Below are 17,454 nucleotides of genomic sequence, written 5' to 3'. Positions count from 1 at the left end.
TGGACTGGTCCCTGAAGCGCAGGATTGATCACCTTGACTTCATGAAAGTAACAATCACGATAACACTGCGTCAATACAATACAGTGCCCTATGCACCATCAGGTGCAGATTAGGGTAAGAAAAGATATGTTTACTGGTTTTCTAGGCACTTTAAAAAATAATACTAGATATTTATGTTGAATTATTTATTATTTAAAATAAGTTTATTAATACGTAGAGATACTGAGATGTGATTAGAAGTAGAATGAAACTCATTCAGAGTCGTCACCGCTGCGTGCTGATGATCTAGAAGAGGCAGAAGCACTACGAGAACCTCCAGACCCCTGGAACAAACAGATTTTAAAAATAAATACAAAACTGGCATCAAAACTAATTCAATGTAACATTCACTTATAAAAGTAGATGCAGAGATAAAACATATCGCTCACTCCTTTCAAGAACGTCATAAATCAAAAAACTTGATTTTTCAGGAGATCGTTTTTAAAGTTTAAGAATATACTAAAATGTGTTCAAAATAAATATCAAGCCACTTATTGAACTTATTACTGTGCAACAGATCTTTTTAGGTAAACCCTGAAGGTTTTTTCTCCATTTGAAAAATATTAAGTATATTTAAAAAATAATTTAACAATACCTTTTCTTCAAAATACAAAAACAATACTTTCTGCCCAGTAGCGGCTAAATATTAAGTTAAAAATATGCCGCTTTTGCTGGGATATAGTACATTTTCTGGGCATTCCGAAAACATGCACAACCGAAAATTGACAATTTTTGATATATGACGTTGTTGAAAGGAGTGAGCGATATGTAAATGAAAAGGTGAGTTTATTTCATCAGGGTCATCAAAAAAACGAACACTGGATTTAAATATGAATAAACAATACAGAACACAAACACAAAACAAAATCTTTTCGTGATTATGATGAAAATGTATTAATTTTAAATCAAACACGCATGTATTTTTAGTTTAAATCAACATTCGTTTGATAATGCCCTAACAAGGCGAAAAAATTGTCACAAGATTAATTTTTTATGTGTTTTTGTTGATAAAATACAACTTAGTAGACTCAAAAAATTTGTGTGATTTCAAATTAATACATAAATTAAAATAGAGTTCTACAAATTAAACGCCAAATCAATAAATAATGATAAAAATGGTTTACATGCAGTGAAACTTGAATTTAAGCATGTTTAATATTGACACGTTATATTTTTTTTTACATTTAACCAAATTTTTTGTCCATTGTATCTGAAGTTCGTTAAATAGAGGTCCGTTATATCGAGGTTTTACTGTAATTTCTATTTTTTTTTTTAATAATAAAATCGTACTTTTACTACCGTTTTTGTAACTGTAATATTTTCAGACACTTGAAATTACTATTTTTTAATATAATTTTTTAACATCTCAACATAGATGAAAAGAATATGGAAGTCTGAGCATTTACGGGGCTTACGACCGTCACAGGCTGGTTTAAATGATCATTTTACACACGTGTAGCATTCACCAATTCTACCCAAGATTGACAACCACACTACTCAAATTCTTGAAACTTCTATATATGTACATGAGAAACGCTAGAAAATATCCTATTTATTTTATTATTTAAGCTTATAATTTGACCAGTCAATTTATTTACAACATTTTGAGTGTGTCCAAATGCTTGTTCACAAATTTGGATTATCTCCTCTGCTACTATTTTTTAATTCTGTAAATTTTCACCTGTCTTGATCCACTGCCTGATTTGGAACGGCTTTTAGACTTCTCGGATCCGCTCCTCGACCTTGACCTGGACTTCCTTCCGCTGGCGTTGGATCCCGCGGGAGACCCCGACCTCGACCTGGATCCCGAGGCCGATCTAGATCCCGACCTCGACCTCGAGGTTGCCCTAGAACCGCTTCTCGACCTCTGCGGCGATGCAGACCCCTTCCTGGATCCCTTGCGAGAGCCCGACCCGTCCCGGGAAGCCACCGAACTCCTCCTGGATCCTGACCTCGAACGGGATCCCGACCTCGACCTCGATTTGGAGCGGGATCCAGACCTCGACCTCGATCGGGATTTAGATTTAGAGCGAGACCTGTCTCTAGATCCAGATCTGGACCTTGAGCTTCTCGAACCGGCTTCCGATCCCGCCCTAGATCCTGCTGGCGATTTTTGGGGAGATCCTTCCTTGGATCCGGCAGGAGAACGAGATTTACTTCTGGATCTAGAGAGTAATTTACAAAATTACAATTATTTTCAATCTAAAAAACAGTCAGTGGAACTTTTTGATACAATCTTGAGAGTTTATTTTCTGACTACATATTTCTTTAACCCTTTGAGGACAGAATGAAAAATATTTTACTGAACATATTTTTATTTCTAAAAAAATATTTACAAATAGGTGTAAGTGTAAACTAAATTTTACTGAAAATTGTGCACACAGATTGATACCATATTTATCCCTCCACAAAATTAAAAATACACATTGTGTCCCTGGAAGTTAGCAACAAAGACCATGTTTTATAAAGTATAAATAAAAGCATTTATTCTAGAAAATATGAGGTTATATATAATACTATTTATTTTTAGCATCATAATGACTATAACTCACAAAATTGATAAACTAAGATACAGATAACCTATAAATATCCCGACATGTGCACATCGCCACAATAAGTAGTCTGACATAAGCTCCAAGACAATGATACGAACATGAAATCTATACAAGCACTATTTCTATAACATAGGCAACACATATTGCACTATGGTTTTAACTAGAAACCTGTAGACAATTTATTTTAAATTTGTGGTTAGCAGCAGTAACCAGTTGTCCTGAAAGGATTAAGAGAATTTAGATAAATATTTTAACTATGTATGTAAAAAATTATTACTTTTCTTTTTCGGTTGTATCCATTTGCTCCTCTTCTTCCTCTGGTTCTATCTCCTCTTCTTCATCCTAAAGAACAAACAAAACAAGCAAATTAAAAATAATAATAAATAATGAAATATTCTGAAACTAGTAAAAAAAAATCAAGGACTGCCCAGAAAAGGTAATTAAATTTACTGATACAATACATTCTGTCTAAGGAGTAGAAAATAATTAAGAGGGCTAGTGTAATTCAATATTTATTTTGATAATAATCGATATTAGTAATGTTAGTAAATAACCACTCACCGACTACTTCTGTCTACCGGTTTCGAGACGTACCCGTCTCTTCGTCAGGACATACACTACAATTTAACAATCATGCGAACAACACTACACCACACCCACTTAGTACTATTCACATACACTATCACTACACATGCAAAACATGCAGAGCGAGTTGTTAGTCCCACCATGCTTTTGGGAAACTGGCATGGTGGGACTAACAACTCGCTCTGCATGTTTTGCATGTGTAGTGATAGTGTATGTGAATAGTACTAAGTGGGTGTGGTGTAGTGTTGTTCGCATGATTGTTAAATTGTAGTGTATGTCCTGACGAAGAGACGGGTACGTCTCGAAACCGGTAGACAGAAGTAGTCGGTGAGTGGTTATTTACTAACATTACTAATATCAATTAAAATGTTTGACCACAAAGTAAATGCTTTGAATATAAATGATATGATAATAATCTTTAATTTCTCTAGCTACAATCACAAAATCAAAGTTAGCACAAAATAGCCATGCTACACTCAACTTGCTAAGTCTAATTCTATCACGCAATTTGCTTTTGCCATTAAAATTGGTTGTTATTCTGATATTTTCCAATGTCTTTTATTTTATGAGAAACTGTATTCATGAATAGTGTTGGGAGATTCTAGCCTCGTTTTATGAAAAGTAATAATGTAGCGTAACTGGAAAGTTTTTAGAAATAGGTGCCTGAGGCGAATACTGGGTGTAAAATGTTATGACTGAAAAAAATAACCTTCATACAGGAAGTCTTAAAGAGGAAAAAATGGACACGGTTGGGACATATCCTTAGAATGCCACCTGAAAGCATTAGCCCTTCACGCCTCTTCTAACATAACTTTCATTAACCACGAGGATTCCAGCACCCCGGAAGACCGCTGACAACCATTCACCGACTGTACTCAGCGAAACTTCGAGATGCCAGACTGATCCGGGAGGAAGCCGAGGAGATGGCACATGACAGAGTGACTTAGAGACCTCTCGTGTTGGAAATATTGTGAAATCTCCAACACGAGACTCGTGATATCTCCTATTGAGCGAACATGGAAGAAAGGAGTTTTTTTTTTGGGTCAAGGGATCTTGCATCCCTCATGTCACTGCGACCATATTAGGTCTATTGTGACCTCCCTATCTATTACAGTCCACTGCCAAGACCTACATGAGTCATGTAACTCACGACCTGTCTTGGTGGTAGGAGCTTCACCTTCTCGGAGTCCAGTAGAGGTCCTCCAAGGATGTGACTTCGTTTGTGAGCGAGTGCGTCACAATTGTAGAGAATAAGAAAGGAGATAGAGAATGCGCATAGCTCACCTCCTGCGGGGGCTCCAGCTGCTTCTCGCGCAGCCTCTGCATGCGGTGCTCGTTGAGCGCGAGCGGGCGGTGGCGCACCACGAGCCTCGTGCCCCCTGGCCCCCCCGCGCCCCCCGCCCCCGCGCGCTGCCGCCTCTTGCTCAGCCGCACGCGCGTCTCCAGCTCGTTGTAGTACGCGGCGCCGTTGCGGATAACCTAGACAGACAAGTGCATGGTCAGATTCTCAAGTGGTGCGACAATAATAATGTCTCTTCTTTTTAAGAGGGATCAGCCTGCTGCGATGTCGATTCCCAGATGTAAATCCATCTCTTTGGTGGTCTAGACACATTTTTTAATATATTAATTTGAGAAATAAAAAGACTTTGTTTTTTGACACTCACATTTTTATTAACCAACTAGTTTCGGCAACAACCTGTTGCCCTCTTCAGGGTTTAATTTATGACTAACAAAAAATAAAGTTTTTTATTTCTTTACAAAAAACAAAGTCTTTTTATTTCTCGAAATAATATATCAATATGATCCACAAAGTTAATGCTTTCAATTTTCAAAACATTTTTCAATACTTTTTTCTCATAGTTAAGTCAAGTTATTTGATTATTTCGAAAGCTGTCCCACCGCATTCCCAGATCTGATACAAAAGCATCAAGGCTTCCTTCTAGACAGACCTTCTCTTGCAAAGAATTTTTTTATTATTTAACATTCAATAAATAAATTAAAATGGAGTTGTACAAATTAAACGCCAAATCAAAAACATTAAAATACTCTCACAAAAAACTTTCACACACTCCATAAAAATCCTAAAATTTAGGTTTTTTAATTTATGTTTTTAATGTTTTTTATTTAAAATAAACCCTGATGATGACAAGGTATAGTAGAAACCGGTAGGTTAAATTGTATTAATAAAAAAGTGGTGAAAACAAAGTTAATAAATTTTATAAAGATATTATAAAATGTGCAACAAAGTATCTGCGGAAAACATTCAAGAAATAAATATTCTCTTTAAAAAAAGTAAATATATGAGTTCTCACAAGGAAGTAGTTTTCTTCGTATCCCTTGGACGCTTTACTCTTGACGTTCCAGTTGTATTCTCGAGCCATCTTGTACTCGTACTGCTCATCATCTGCGTAGGGAACTCCATCTGCCACGTCCTTCTTCCTCTGCACCAGGGTTTCGTCGGTAGGGAGGAAGTAGGCCACAAACTGCTCTCCACTTTCATCCATGACACCTCTACAAATGACATTGTTATATACAGTGAAACCTCTTTCTATCGTTTTTAAAGGGACCTATGAAAATAAACTATATATGCGGGAAAAACAATGAATGCGGGATTAAGAAATCAATACGCAAATAGATACGACCGAGTAAAGATACCGTCCTCCCAATCTGCATAACCATTGGTAGGCTAAATTTCTAAGAAGAATACATGTTTCAGATGCAAATGTATTTATTTAAAAAAATATACAAACCTGAAGAGAATTTGAAAAAATTCTTTTGTTTTTTAAGTATAAGTTGCCGTTGAATGTAAGAAAATTGAAAAGAATGTACAAAAAAAAACAGACAAAATGTATCAAATATGCAGTTTAATTCGAACGATAAATGCGGTAAATGGTGATACAGAAAAGATCGATGCGATTTAGTTTAGTATGAAATTAATTTGGGATAGAAGAAATAAACGACACATCCGGGAAAACGATTATTCGAGGAACAATAGATAGAGATTTCACTGTACTTAGAAAAACATACAGAAAGTTGGACTTTAGAAGAAATGTAAAGGCGTCATTAGGTACTTTAAATTCTTTAGTGTGAAAGAAATTAAGTTTGTATGTAAAGATTAAGTAAGATTCTATCCTCTTTATCTACCCTACATAAAATGATGTGACGCTAAAATAGTTACTTTTTCATTCAAGAACACAAAATCATTTTCCTATAAACAATAAATAAGTAATATAAAATCGAAGATAAGCAATTTTCCCAAGTATCGAAATATCCACTGATAAATGTGAGACGTGATTACAATAGAAAACAAGAGTTATTTGTTGAAACTGATAGACAGTCCACATTAATTAACCTGAAAAATCATCAAAATTAAATGCTTAAATAAGGTATCCATTATCAGAATATCTTTCCATTTATTCCCATCTTTAAAAAATAATTTGTCTAATATTCACATAAAAACTGAAGCAGCAAATGTCTTTGTGTTCATACTTCACAAAAATAGTATAACCCTTTCTCTGAAGATTTTTTTGATCACAATCCAAGCCAAGGGTGGCCAACCCGCAGCCCGCCGGGTGTCTACTTGCGGCCCGCGGAGCAAATCACACATTTTTTCCTTGGACACAAAACTTCCAAAAGAACATTCCATCGTGCGTAGTTCATATCATATCCCATATATGGGAGTATCTCACTATCCTGACGATTTCAAGACCGTCGTCAAGCAGTACAGACGTTGGACTAAAGAAGAGAAGAGTAACAGAAGAGCTGAGATGTTTTTAAAATCTGGCCCGGCTATGGAAAATGTTGGCCACCCATGATCTAAGCTATGTGTTGATAATTGATGAGCATATTAACACATTGTTTGCGGAAAACGCTTTAAAAGCATCTTTTACATACTGTTTTGGTAGAGCGCGAGAGATGCCAAAAAACATTGTACTAATCGGAATTGGATTTGCAGTTACTTGTGATTGGCATACTGAGAGTCGGGCGGTAGACTGTCTAGTATAACTAGTGTGGGGGTCGATAAAAAAACCGCCCGACAACAATGTGTTCAGAAAGATAAAACGCACCTGATCATAGCCTGTGACATCTGTTCAATCTGCGCCGCAATGTTTTTATCCTGCGGAGCGGGATCAGAGTCAAATATGACCTGAGCACATGGATATCTCCACGTATCGTAGTCAGGGAAGATGGACATTACTTCCACGGGTACCACTCCGGGTTTACTGTAGTGCTTCTCAATGGGTATCTTGGCATCTTCAAAGGTCTTCTCAATAGCCTTGATCTGGCTATCCCGATCCATGTACATGGTCTCTTCTCCCAGACTCTTCTTGACGTTATAACCCACCTTCGCTTCAACCTGGGTGAAAAATATTTATATTGAAACATATTTGAAGTATCTGACAAAGAGAAATGTAGAGAAGCTCAAATGCACACAGCGATCCATGGAAAGATCCATGCTTGGTCTAAACCTGATGGATAGAATAAAAAATGAAGATACCAGGAAACTGGCAGTACAAAACGGAGTCCTGGTTCCGACTCTAATGTATGGAAGTGAAACATGGAGTTGGCAAATTAAGGATGAAAGTAGACTGAATGCAGTCGAAATGCGATCTCTCAGAAGAATGCGCGACAAAACGATGTATGATAGATGTTCGAATAGTGAAATAAGGAAGGAATGCAAAGCTGAGACAAGCATTATCGATAAAATTAAGAAAGGTGTGTTGAGATGGTTTGGACATGTAGAACGAATGAGTGAGGAAAGATTGGTAAAAGAAATTTTATATATTTGAGGCGAATTTAACTGGAAAAAGGAGCAGAGGAAGACCGAGAAAACCTTGGCAGGGCATGGTATGCCAAATACTTGAAAGCAGTCAGGTTAGGAGTCGAAACAATCGGCGGGTGTGTATGAGGAGATGCATTAACGTGGAAGAGGCGAGGAATTTTTGCAAGGATAGAGTGGTGTGGCGTTCTATTCTCTTTGCCTACCCCTGCAGGGAAGCGGCGTGATGGTAAGTTAGTTAGTTAGTTATACCAGGAAAAGAGCCAAAGTAGAGGATATCATAAGTAGAGGCAGGATATATTGCAAGACAGGGCCCCACAAGACAGACCCCAAAATTTTTACGATGGAGACCTTGGGAGAACAAAAGAGGTGTCGGAAGACCCCAAATGAGATGGTCCCACAACATAGTCGCTGTGGGGGGTAGAAACTGGCTGCAAGCAGCTACCGACCGAGGAAATGGAATGAAGGGGAAGAGGCCTATATGTAGGCCTAGGTTAGAGGGCTCATGAAGAAGAAGAAAGATATTTGCAGTTGCTCTATTGCTAATAAATTTCCGCCCATTTGCATATCAGGCTAAAGCACTAGATTTCTAAGGAAAAATAAGTATTGAGAGTATAAGATATCAAAAACTTCTTCCATTCACAAATATTTGTTATTACTTAAAACGGTGTTCTTTAACCCCTTGTGTGATTTGCCCGAATACAATTCGGGTAGGTATTATGTTGACACAGTGATTTGCCCGAATCCAGTTCAGGCACATCGTACACTAAACTTTTTATAGTGATTTGCCTACTAAAAGATGGACAGTTAAAAACAGCAGAAATACACTAATTTACTGGAAAACTAGAATTTACCTTCTCCATGCTTTGGGGCTGGAATCTAGTCTGTTCTGTGGAGATATATTCAGATCTCCGCAACCAAGAAACACTCTTGGCATGATGTCTAGATCTCTTGGAATCCTGTGGAGTGTGAACATCTTCCTCCAGCAACTTTTCGTCGGCAGGATCGAGGTGTACGTATCCATCGGTCTGGTAAATATCCCGATTGATCAGGTCGATATTTACTCCAAGATCATGTTCCGTCAACACTTCATATTTATAATTTCTCTCCAGAGATGTGGGGTTATACTGGATGAACCGCGTAGACTCAAAGGGATAAGTAATGAACTTCAAGTCAAATGGAATATCGGGAAGAGTATTACAGTATTTTACACGACATACTAACTCTGACCTAAAACAATGCGAGTAAAATAAGCATTATTGAATTCGAAATGTTTTTTTTATGACAAATTTTACACAAGAAAATATATTACTTGCGTTCTCCTTCTCGCGCTGGTCGTTTGTCAGCAGCATTGGTCCCAGTTTGAATTGTCGGAGGCATCGCGACTTTTTAGCCTAATTACTCGACCCTCATCAAATAATATATCGAAGAAAACAAACTGAAACGAATCTGAAGCCCGCAAAAACACCGAGCCGAAATTTCCGATTGACCATAGAAAGAGATATGATCGGACGCATAAACGAAACGTCACATTGAACCATAAACAATATGATGAGTTTATTTTCCTTTTCTTTATTAGATAAGTACGAAGATAAAAACGACATGTTTATTTTTATAAAATATAAAAACGTAATGCATGTTATACTTTTTCCATTTTTAGTTATAAAAAATAATTGTTGATTGTTGATATTGAATCAAAAATCACAAACGATATTTTTTTATATAGTTTTGGACAATAAAAATAAAATGAAGGCAAAAATTATTCCATTCATGAGTTAACCATTACAATTTTCGACTCATGTCTATATTCCTTTAATATGATATGTGTTTTCTTTTAAATTCATTATTCATTAATTTAAACTCATCAATTCTTTAAAGGGTAATTCTTGAGCTCTCACGTTTTACATATATTAATCATAAACCTTTTTCAAAATTTGTTAAATACCAAATACGTAATATTGTTATCATCGAGAGGAAAATATTTTTTTTCGCTAGAGCACGGAAAGGTGATTTGTCATATTTTAGTAACCAAAGGGTTAAAAATCTCTTCAGAGATCGCTAGGTACTGAATAATTTTCAATGAATCCGCAGTGTGGTCAACACATTACAATTTCATAATTATATATTTACAACGATTTATCTATGACAATCATAAAAGAAATAAGGAAGCAGGGGGGGTCGACTCGTAAACGTCAGATTGTTCAAAAAACGACCAGAAATGACGAGACACGCTAATACACTAACAAAAACACCAAAACGGGAACGAAAAATACGAGATACCAACAAGTTGTTCAAACGAAAAATACGAGATACCAACAAGTTGTTCAAATATTTGAAATAAATATGGACTAACTATGGCTATAGACAATTATGGATAGAAAAATAGAAATCCGTAGGTGCCTACCTATTGCAGCATCGATTATATTGATATTTTTGTTTTATTATGTTGCTGGTAATTATTCTTTTATCTTCTTATTGTTGGTTGCAGTTTTATTGCGGGCAATTAAAATTAGAACCGATTTCGATTCGAGATTTGCTCTACTTCCTTACATACATCTGCTTTTATTAATCTTTATTTTCAATTTTTATACGTATCATAATTTTTATTTTCAGTGCCTTCAAACAACTTGGATTATCCATTTTGACCTGCCGGAATTGAATCTGCATTTGCTTTTTTATAATTTTTTAATAGTGCATTATTATTTTCAGTGCCTTCAAACATATATAATGGGTTATAAATGTATTGTTCCTGGCTGCCCTTCAAGGAGAAATTATTCAATAAAATTTTTTAGTGTTCCTAAAGGTAAGGGTGAGTTATGGTATAGGATAATGTTCCCATATTTGACGGATATTAATAACTTTTTGAATATAAAAGATCCTCGAATTTGCTCTAATCACTTCAATGTCAGTGACGTTGCACGTAATCGTTTAAAAAAAGGGGCTCTTCCTAATCATAATCTGCCTTTGCCTTTAAGTTTTTTCAGCAATATTATTGATATCCCTTGTTCAAGTGAGTCAATTTCACCCATTTATTCCTTGGATGTGTGCAGCAATTCTAAATTTATAAATAATCAATTAGATAATGTTAATAATCATACTTTCTCCACAGGTGATAAAGAAAACAGGGTTCCTACAGTGGGCTCTCTTAAAAAGAATGTTCTTCCTACTCCGTCAGGTTCTGTTCTTCCTACTCCGTCAGGTTCTGTTCTTCCTACTCCGTCAGGTTCTGTTCTTCCTACTCCGTCAGGTTCTGTTCTTCCTACTCCGTCAAGTTCTGTTCTTCCTACTCCGTCAGGTTCTGTTCTTCTACCAAATACATCCACTGATACTGATCACGAAAGAATAAAAATATTAGAGTCAATTATTCAAAATCTAAGTAAAGATTTTAAAAAAATTCTAAAAGAAAATAAATCCTTAAAAAAAAAAGTTGACACTAGAAGTACTCCCACTCTTTATTTTAAAAAAGTTTTGTCAAAAATGCGTCAATTTCCCAAAACATTTATCGCTGCACAATTAAGACTAATCAATTCACATCCTAAAGGTAGAAGATACACATTTAAAGAAAAGATAATGGCACTTTCTATAGCTAAGCTCAGTAACAAAACATATAAATTTTTGAGAACAGAGTTTAACCTACCTTGCAAATCCACTCTACAACCCATTTTATCAAATATTGATTTATCTTCCGGTATCAATCCCATAATTATAGATCATTTAAAAAAGACTTCGAGGAAACTGGATGAACATTCTAGACAATGTGTTTTATTATTTGATGAGATGGCTATTCAGACACATGTGAGTTATAACCCTTCAAATGATGTCATTGATGGATTCGAGAACAGTGGGATGGGGAGGCGCACAGATAATGTAGCTGATCATGTTCTGGTATTTATGCTAAGGGTTATAAAGCACAATTGGAAAATACCTGTTGCTTTTTACTTTGTGAAAAATTCTACTCAACATATTTTACTAAAAACTATTATAAAAGAAATAATTAATGAAATAAATAAAACTGGTTTCATCATAAGAGCCACTGTAAGTGATCAGGGATCTTCCAATGTGTCTGCAATTAATTCTTTAATTTCAGATACGCGAGCAGATATACTTCGAGTTTCTCCAGGAGCGCATCCAGAAAATTATAAATATTGTGTAAGTGGTATAAATATTTATCATATTTTTGATCCACCCCACTTGTTGAAATGTTTCAGGAATAATTTTTTGGCCAAAAATATCCTATGCGATGGAAAGAGAGCTGAATGGAAGCATATTGATGCACTATATAAGATTGACGGAGCCGGGGGAACTGTGAGACACACCAAACTGACAGAACGCCATATAAACCCAAAGGGGAAAGAAAAAATGAAGGTAAAGTAAATAATAAATAGTATTATTATTTTTATTCAACCCTTATGGATAAAACTTAAAAACAGACCTAAAAATTCAAATATTTCCTGCTGCAATAATGAGAATGGTAATAAAGGAGATCACCGCAGACAGTTTCCTTTATGAATTTTGCAAAATACAGTTTTATATGTCCCAATGTGTTTATTACTGCCTCTGGTCTAAAATTTGTCTATTTATATAAATGTCGGTATTTTCCCTCTTCAGCTATTTCCAGCCTCTTTCAATAATGAGATATGAGTGCTAACATGGTGGCCTTCAATATCCATAATATTGTGTTAAGAGTTCAATATGAAAAACTCAATATAATATAATTGATCTTAGTTGTGAATGAAATTACTATAGATTATGTATGTAAATTGAACAATTCATAAATAAAATAGTGCCCATTCACATGTATTTTTAAAATATATTTTTTAGCATCTATTGACATCTATGATTTTTTTCCAACATTAATTGCTATTGTTTATTATATTCTCATGTCTGATTGTAATTATCTTTTTATTGTTTAGTTTTTCTTAAAGAGTATGTTATAATGAAAGAAATTTTTTATTCAAATACCGCAGTCAACTTTATAAAAATTATATCTACTTTTTTAATGATGCGTATTTATGATAGTGAGTTTTATTTATGATGTATGTAGTAGTGATTTCAGGTAATGTTTACGTTAATGAATAACATTTAAAATTTCAGGTGAAATATGCTGCACAAGTATTCAGCCGTTCTGTAGGATCTACATTGCAGCTTTTATTAAATGCTAGAAGATTAGAACAAAACTCTTCGCATAATAATTTTCCTCTACCCGACACTGCACAATTTTCTATGGAAATAATTTTTTTCATGAATTCCTTATTTGATAGTTTGAATTCTTTTGGATATAAACATAAAGGATTAAAAAATGCTATATCTCGTAACTCTGAACATCTCACCTTCTGGACAGAAGCTGTAAAAATATTACAATCATGGGAATTTGATGGCAATACTGTAAAAGAGCGCAGACCGATAACAATGCATAATTTTCAAGTGACCATCAATTCAATGAGAGCAATTTGGGAAGATCTGCATAAAATGGGATTTAAGTAAGTGAACCATATTGACTTACTTTTATAAAAAAGTTAAAATTATTTTTGGTACTGAATTTTTTTTTCTTCAGATTTATAAATTTAAGGAGGCTAAATCAAGACCCCTTAGAAAATTTCTTCGGCCAAATTCGAGCACATGGAGGACAGAATTTGCGGCCATCGTGTTACCAGTTTATAAGTGCGTTTAAGACTCTATTATTAAATAGCATGACAACAGGTAAATCAATAGGGAATTGTGAAAGTGATAGTGACAATATGATGAACATGTATAGTTTTTTAAAAAGTATGTATAAAAAATCACAGGATTTGTCTACTATGGAGCCTTCTATGGATCTGTCTCTAGAATTAAATAATGAAATTGCAAGCGCAGAGCATTTACAAAATATTACTATTAATAGTGTTGATTTTTTTGAAAAAAATACAGGTTCTTATTTTGCAGGCTTTATATGTAGACAAATCTTGACAAAATTAAATGTATGTAATTTATGTAAGGAAAATTTACTAAGCGAAAATATTAATTTAGATGAGCACAGTTTAATAAAAAGTCTACAATATTCAGAAACAGGGGGATTGTTATATCCAAGTAGTGATTTTTTAAATAGTTTTCTTATTACACATAAATTAGTTTACCAAGCTATTGTTGACCTATGTTATAGTGATAAAATTAGTAAAAAAATAATTAGACAGATAAAATTATGTATCGATTTTAATTGGTTTTCATGTGCCACTCATAAGGAAACATTTATTAGTTTATTTTGTCATCATATTACAAAAATATTATTAAATGAGTGGTGTAGGATATTTAATAATAAATTGAAAAATATTGATAAAAGGGTAAATACAGCGGAAATGGAAACACTTTTGAAAAAAAATATTAGTAGTAAAAATTAGACATTTATAATACTTATATATGTTATAATATACTTGTTTGAAAATTATTACATAATTTTTTATAATATTATTTTTTATAAATTGTTACATGTTATTTATAATTCATTTGTTTTTTTTAGAATTGTATCCCTAATGTAGTTGTTTATAAATTGTTGCATATTATTTATAATTCATATTGTGTTTTCTAGAATTGTATCCCTAATATACTTGTTTTGTAAATTGTTACATATTTTGTGTTTAAAAGGGCAGAAAGAACATTAAATAAATTCAAATTCAAATTTGTGGGAGTCAAGTAGTTACCGTAGCCTTCAGCTCGTACACTTGCCTTGGGAAGTGGTGGGTACTTCTTCTGCCCTTTTATAAAATGTTTTTTAGAGAATTGTATCTGTAATATACTTGTTTGTAAATTGTTACATATTTTGTGTTTAAAAGGGCAGAAGGAACATTAAATAAATTCAAATTCAAATTTGTGGGAGTGAAGTAGTTACCGTAGCCTTCAGCTCGTATACTTGCTTCGGGAAGTGGTGGGTACTCCTTCTGCCCTTTTATAAAATGTTTTTTAGAGAATTGTATCTGTAATATACTTGTTTGTAAATTGTTACATATTTTGTGTTTAAAAGGGCAGAAGGAACATTAAATAAATTCAAATTCAAATTTGTGGGAGTGAAGTAGTTACCGTAGCCTTCAGCTCGTATACTTGCTTCGGGAAGTGGTGGGTACTCCTTCTGCCCTTTTATAAAATGTTTTTTAGAGAATTGTATCTGTAATATACTTGTTTGTAAATTGTTACAAATTTTGTGTTTAAAAGGGCAGAAGGAACATTAAATAAATTCAAATTTGCGGGAGTGAAGTAGTTACCGTAGCCTTCAGCTCGTATACTTGCTTCGGGAAGTGGTGGGTACTCCTTCTGCCCTTTTATAAAATGTTTTTTAGAGAATTGTATCTGTAATATACTTGTTTGTAAATTGTTACAAATTTTGTGTTTAAAAGGGCAGAAGGAACATTAAATAAATTCAAATTTGCGGGAGTGAAGTAGTTACCGTAGCCTTCAGCTCGTATACTTGCTTCGGGAAGTGGTGGGTACTCCTTCTGCCCTTTTATAAAATGTTTTTTAGAGAATTGTATCTGTAATATACTTGTTTGTAAATTGTTACAAATTTTGTGTTTAAAAGGGCAGAAGGAACATTAAATAAATTCAAATTTGCGGGAGTGAAGTAGTTACCGTAGCCTTCAGCTCGTATACTTGCTTCGGGAAGTGGTGGGTACTCCTTCTGCCCTTTTATAAAATGTTTTTTAGAGAATTGTATCTCCAATATACTTGTTTGTAAATTGTTACATATTTTGTGTTTAAAAGGGCAGAAGGAACATTAAATAAATTCAAATTTGCGGGAGTGAAGTAGTTACCGTAGCCTTCAGCTCGTATACTTGCTTCGGGAAGTGGTGGGTACTCCTTCTGCCCTTTTATAAAATGTTTTTTAGAGAATTGTATCTGTAATATACTTGTTTGTAAATTGTTACAAATTTTGTGTTTAAAAGGGCAGAAGGAACATTAAATAAATTCAAATTTGCGGGAGTGAAGTAGTTACCGTAGCCTTCAGCTCGTATACTTGCTTCGGGAAGTGGTGGGTACTCCTTCTGCCCTTTTATAAAATGTTTTTTAGAGAATTGTATCTCCAATATACTTGTTTGTAAATTGTTACAAATTTTGTGTTTAAAAGGGCAGAAGGAACATTAAATAAATTCAAATTTGCGGGAGTGAAGTAGTTACCGTAGCCTTCAGCTCGTATACTTGCTTCGGGAAGTGGTGGGTACTCCTTCTGCCCTTTTATAAAATGTTTTTTAGAGAATTGTATCTCCAATATACTTGTTTGTAAATTGTTACATATTTTGTGTTTAAAAGGGCAGAAGGAACATTAAATAAATTCAAATTTGCGGGAGTGAAGTAGTTACCGTAGCCTTCAGCTCGTATACTTGCTTCGGGAAGTGGTGGGTACTCCTTCTGCCCTTTTATAAAATGTTTTTTAGAGAATTGTATCTGTAATATACTTGTTTGTAAATTGTTACAAATTTTGTGTTTAAAAGGGCAGAAGGAACATTAAATAAATTCAAATTTGCGGGAGTGAAGTAGTTACCGTAGCCTTCAGCTCGTATACTTGCTTCGGGAAGTGGTGGGTACTCCTTCTGCCCTTTTATAAAATGTTTTTTAGAGAATTGTATCTGTAATATACTTGTTTGTAAATTGTTACAAATTTTGTGTTTAAAAGGGCAGAAGGAACATTAAATAAATTCAAATTTGCGGGAGTGAAGTAGTTACCGTAGCCTTCAGCTCGTATACTTGCTTCGGGAAGTGGTGGGTACTCCTTCTGCCCTTTTATAAAATGTTTTTTAGAGAATTGTATCTGTAATATACTTGTTTGTAAATTGTTACAAATTTTGTGTTTAAAAGGGCAGAAGGAACATTAAATAAATTCAAATTTGCGGGAGTGAAGTAGTTACCGTAGCCTTCAGCTCGTATACTTGCTTCGGGAAGTGGTGGGTACTCCTTCTGCCCTTTTATAAAATGTTTTTTAGAGAATTGTATCTCCAATATACTTGTTTGTAAATTGTTACATATTTTGTGTTTAAAAGGGCAGAAGGAACATTAAATAAATTCAAATTTGCGGGAGTGAAGTAGTTACCGTAGCCTTCAGCTCGTATACTTGCTTCGGGAAGTGGTGGGTACTCCTTCTGCCCTTTTATAAAATGTTTTTTAGAGAATTGTATCTGTAATATACTTGTTTGTAAATTGTTACAAATTTTGTGTTTAAAAGGGCAGAAGGAACATTAAATAAATTCAAATTTGCGGGAGTGAAGTAGTTACCGTAGCCTTCAGCTCGTATACTTGCTTCGGGAAGTGGTGGGTACTCCTTCTGCCCTTTTATAAAATGTTTTTTAGAGAATTGTATCTCCAATATACTTGTTTGTAAATTGTTACATATTTTGTGTTTAAAAGGGCAGAAGGAACATTAAATAAATTCAAATTTGCGGGAGTGAAGTAGTTACCGTAGCCTTCAGCTCGTATACTTGCTTCGGGAAGTGGTGGGTACTCCTTCTGCCCTTTTATAAAATGTTTTTTAGAGAA

The 17,454-nt window shown here is 34.5% G+C and overlaps 1 protein-coding gene and 1 long non-coding RNA gene across 2 annotated transcripts; one reads left to right on the top strand and one right to left on the bottom strand.

Moving 5' to 3' along the window:
- Positions 1-170: 170 nt before the first annotated feature.
- Positions 171-9,474, bottom strand: LOC148304782 (RNA polymerase II-associated factor 1 homolog). The gene is made up of 8 exons (XM_088267744.1): positions 9,272-9,474; positions 8,814-9,189; positions 7,247-7,536; positions 5,492-5,690; positions 4,464-4,658; positions 2,872-2,936; positions 1,721-2,204; positions 171-323 (listed from the first exon to the last, which is right to left on the bottom strand). Exons 1-8 carry the CDS (start codon positions 9,337-9,339, stop codon positions 252-254), a joined length of 1,749 nt encoding a protein of 582 aa, XP_088123870.1. The 5' UTR covers positions 9,340-9,474; the 3' UTR covers positions 171-251.
- Positions 9,475-10,453: 979 nt separating this feature from the next.
- Positions 10,454-14,862, top strand: LOC148304781 (uncharacterized). The gene is made up of 3 exons (XR_015838300.1): positions 10,454-12,324; positions 13,054-13,439; positions 13,514-14,862. It is a non-coding gene; the product is annotated as an uncharacterized LOC148304781 (long non-coding RNA).
- Positions 14,863-17,454: the final 2,592 nt, after the last annotated feature.

This window comes from Brachycentrus maculatus, unplaced genomic scaffold (assembly GCF_059751285.1).
Source record: "Brachycentrus maculatus isolate JH-2025_06_01 unplaced genomic scaffold, ASM5975128v1 h1tg000304l, whole genome shotgun sequence".
In the NCBI taxonomy this organism is placed as follows: Eukaryota; Metazoa; Arthropoda; class Insecta; order Trichoptera; family Brachycentridae; genus Brachycentrus; species Brachycentrus maculatus.
Note: the sequence above shows the minus strand (reverse complement) of the source record. Positions and strands in the feature narration are given on the sequence as shown.

Excerpts from the sequence above, each read along its gene's own strand:
- LOC148304782 (XM_088267744.1), bottom strand. The coding sequence starts at position 9,339 with ATGCCTCCGACAATTCAAACTGGGACCAATGCTGCTGACAAACGACCA. Across the intron at positions 7,537-8,813 it reads AGCCCCAAAGCATGGAGAAG|GTTGAAGCGAAGGTGGGTTA; the intron begins GTAAATTCTAGT and ends TTTTTCACCCAG. Across the intron at positions 5,691-7,246 it reads ATGTCACAGGCTATGATCAG|AGGTGTCATGGATGAAAGTG; the intron begins GTGCGTTTTATC and ends TGTCATTTGTAG.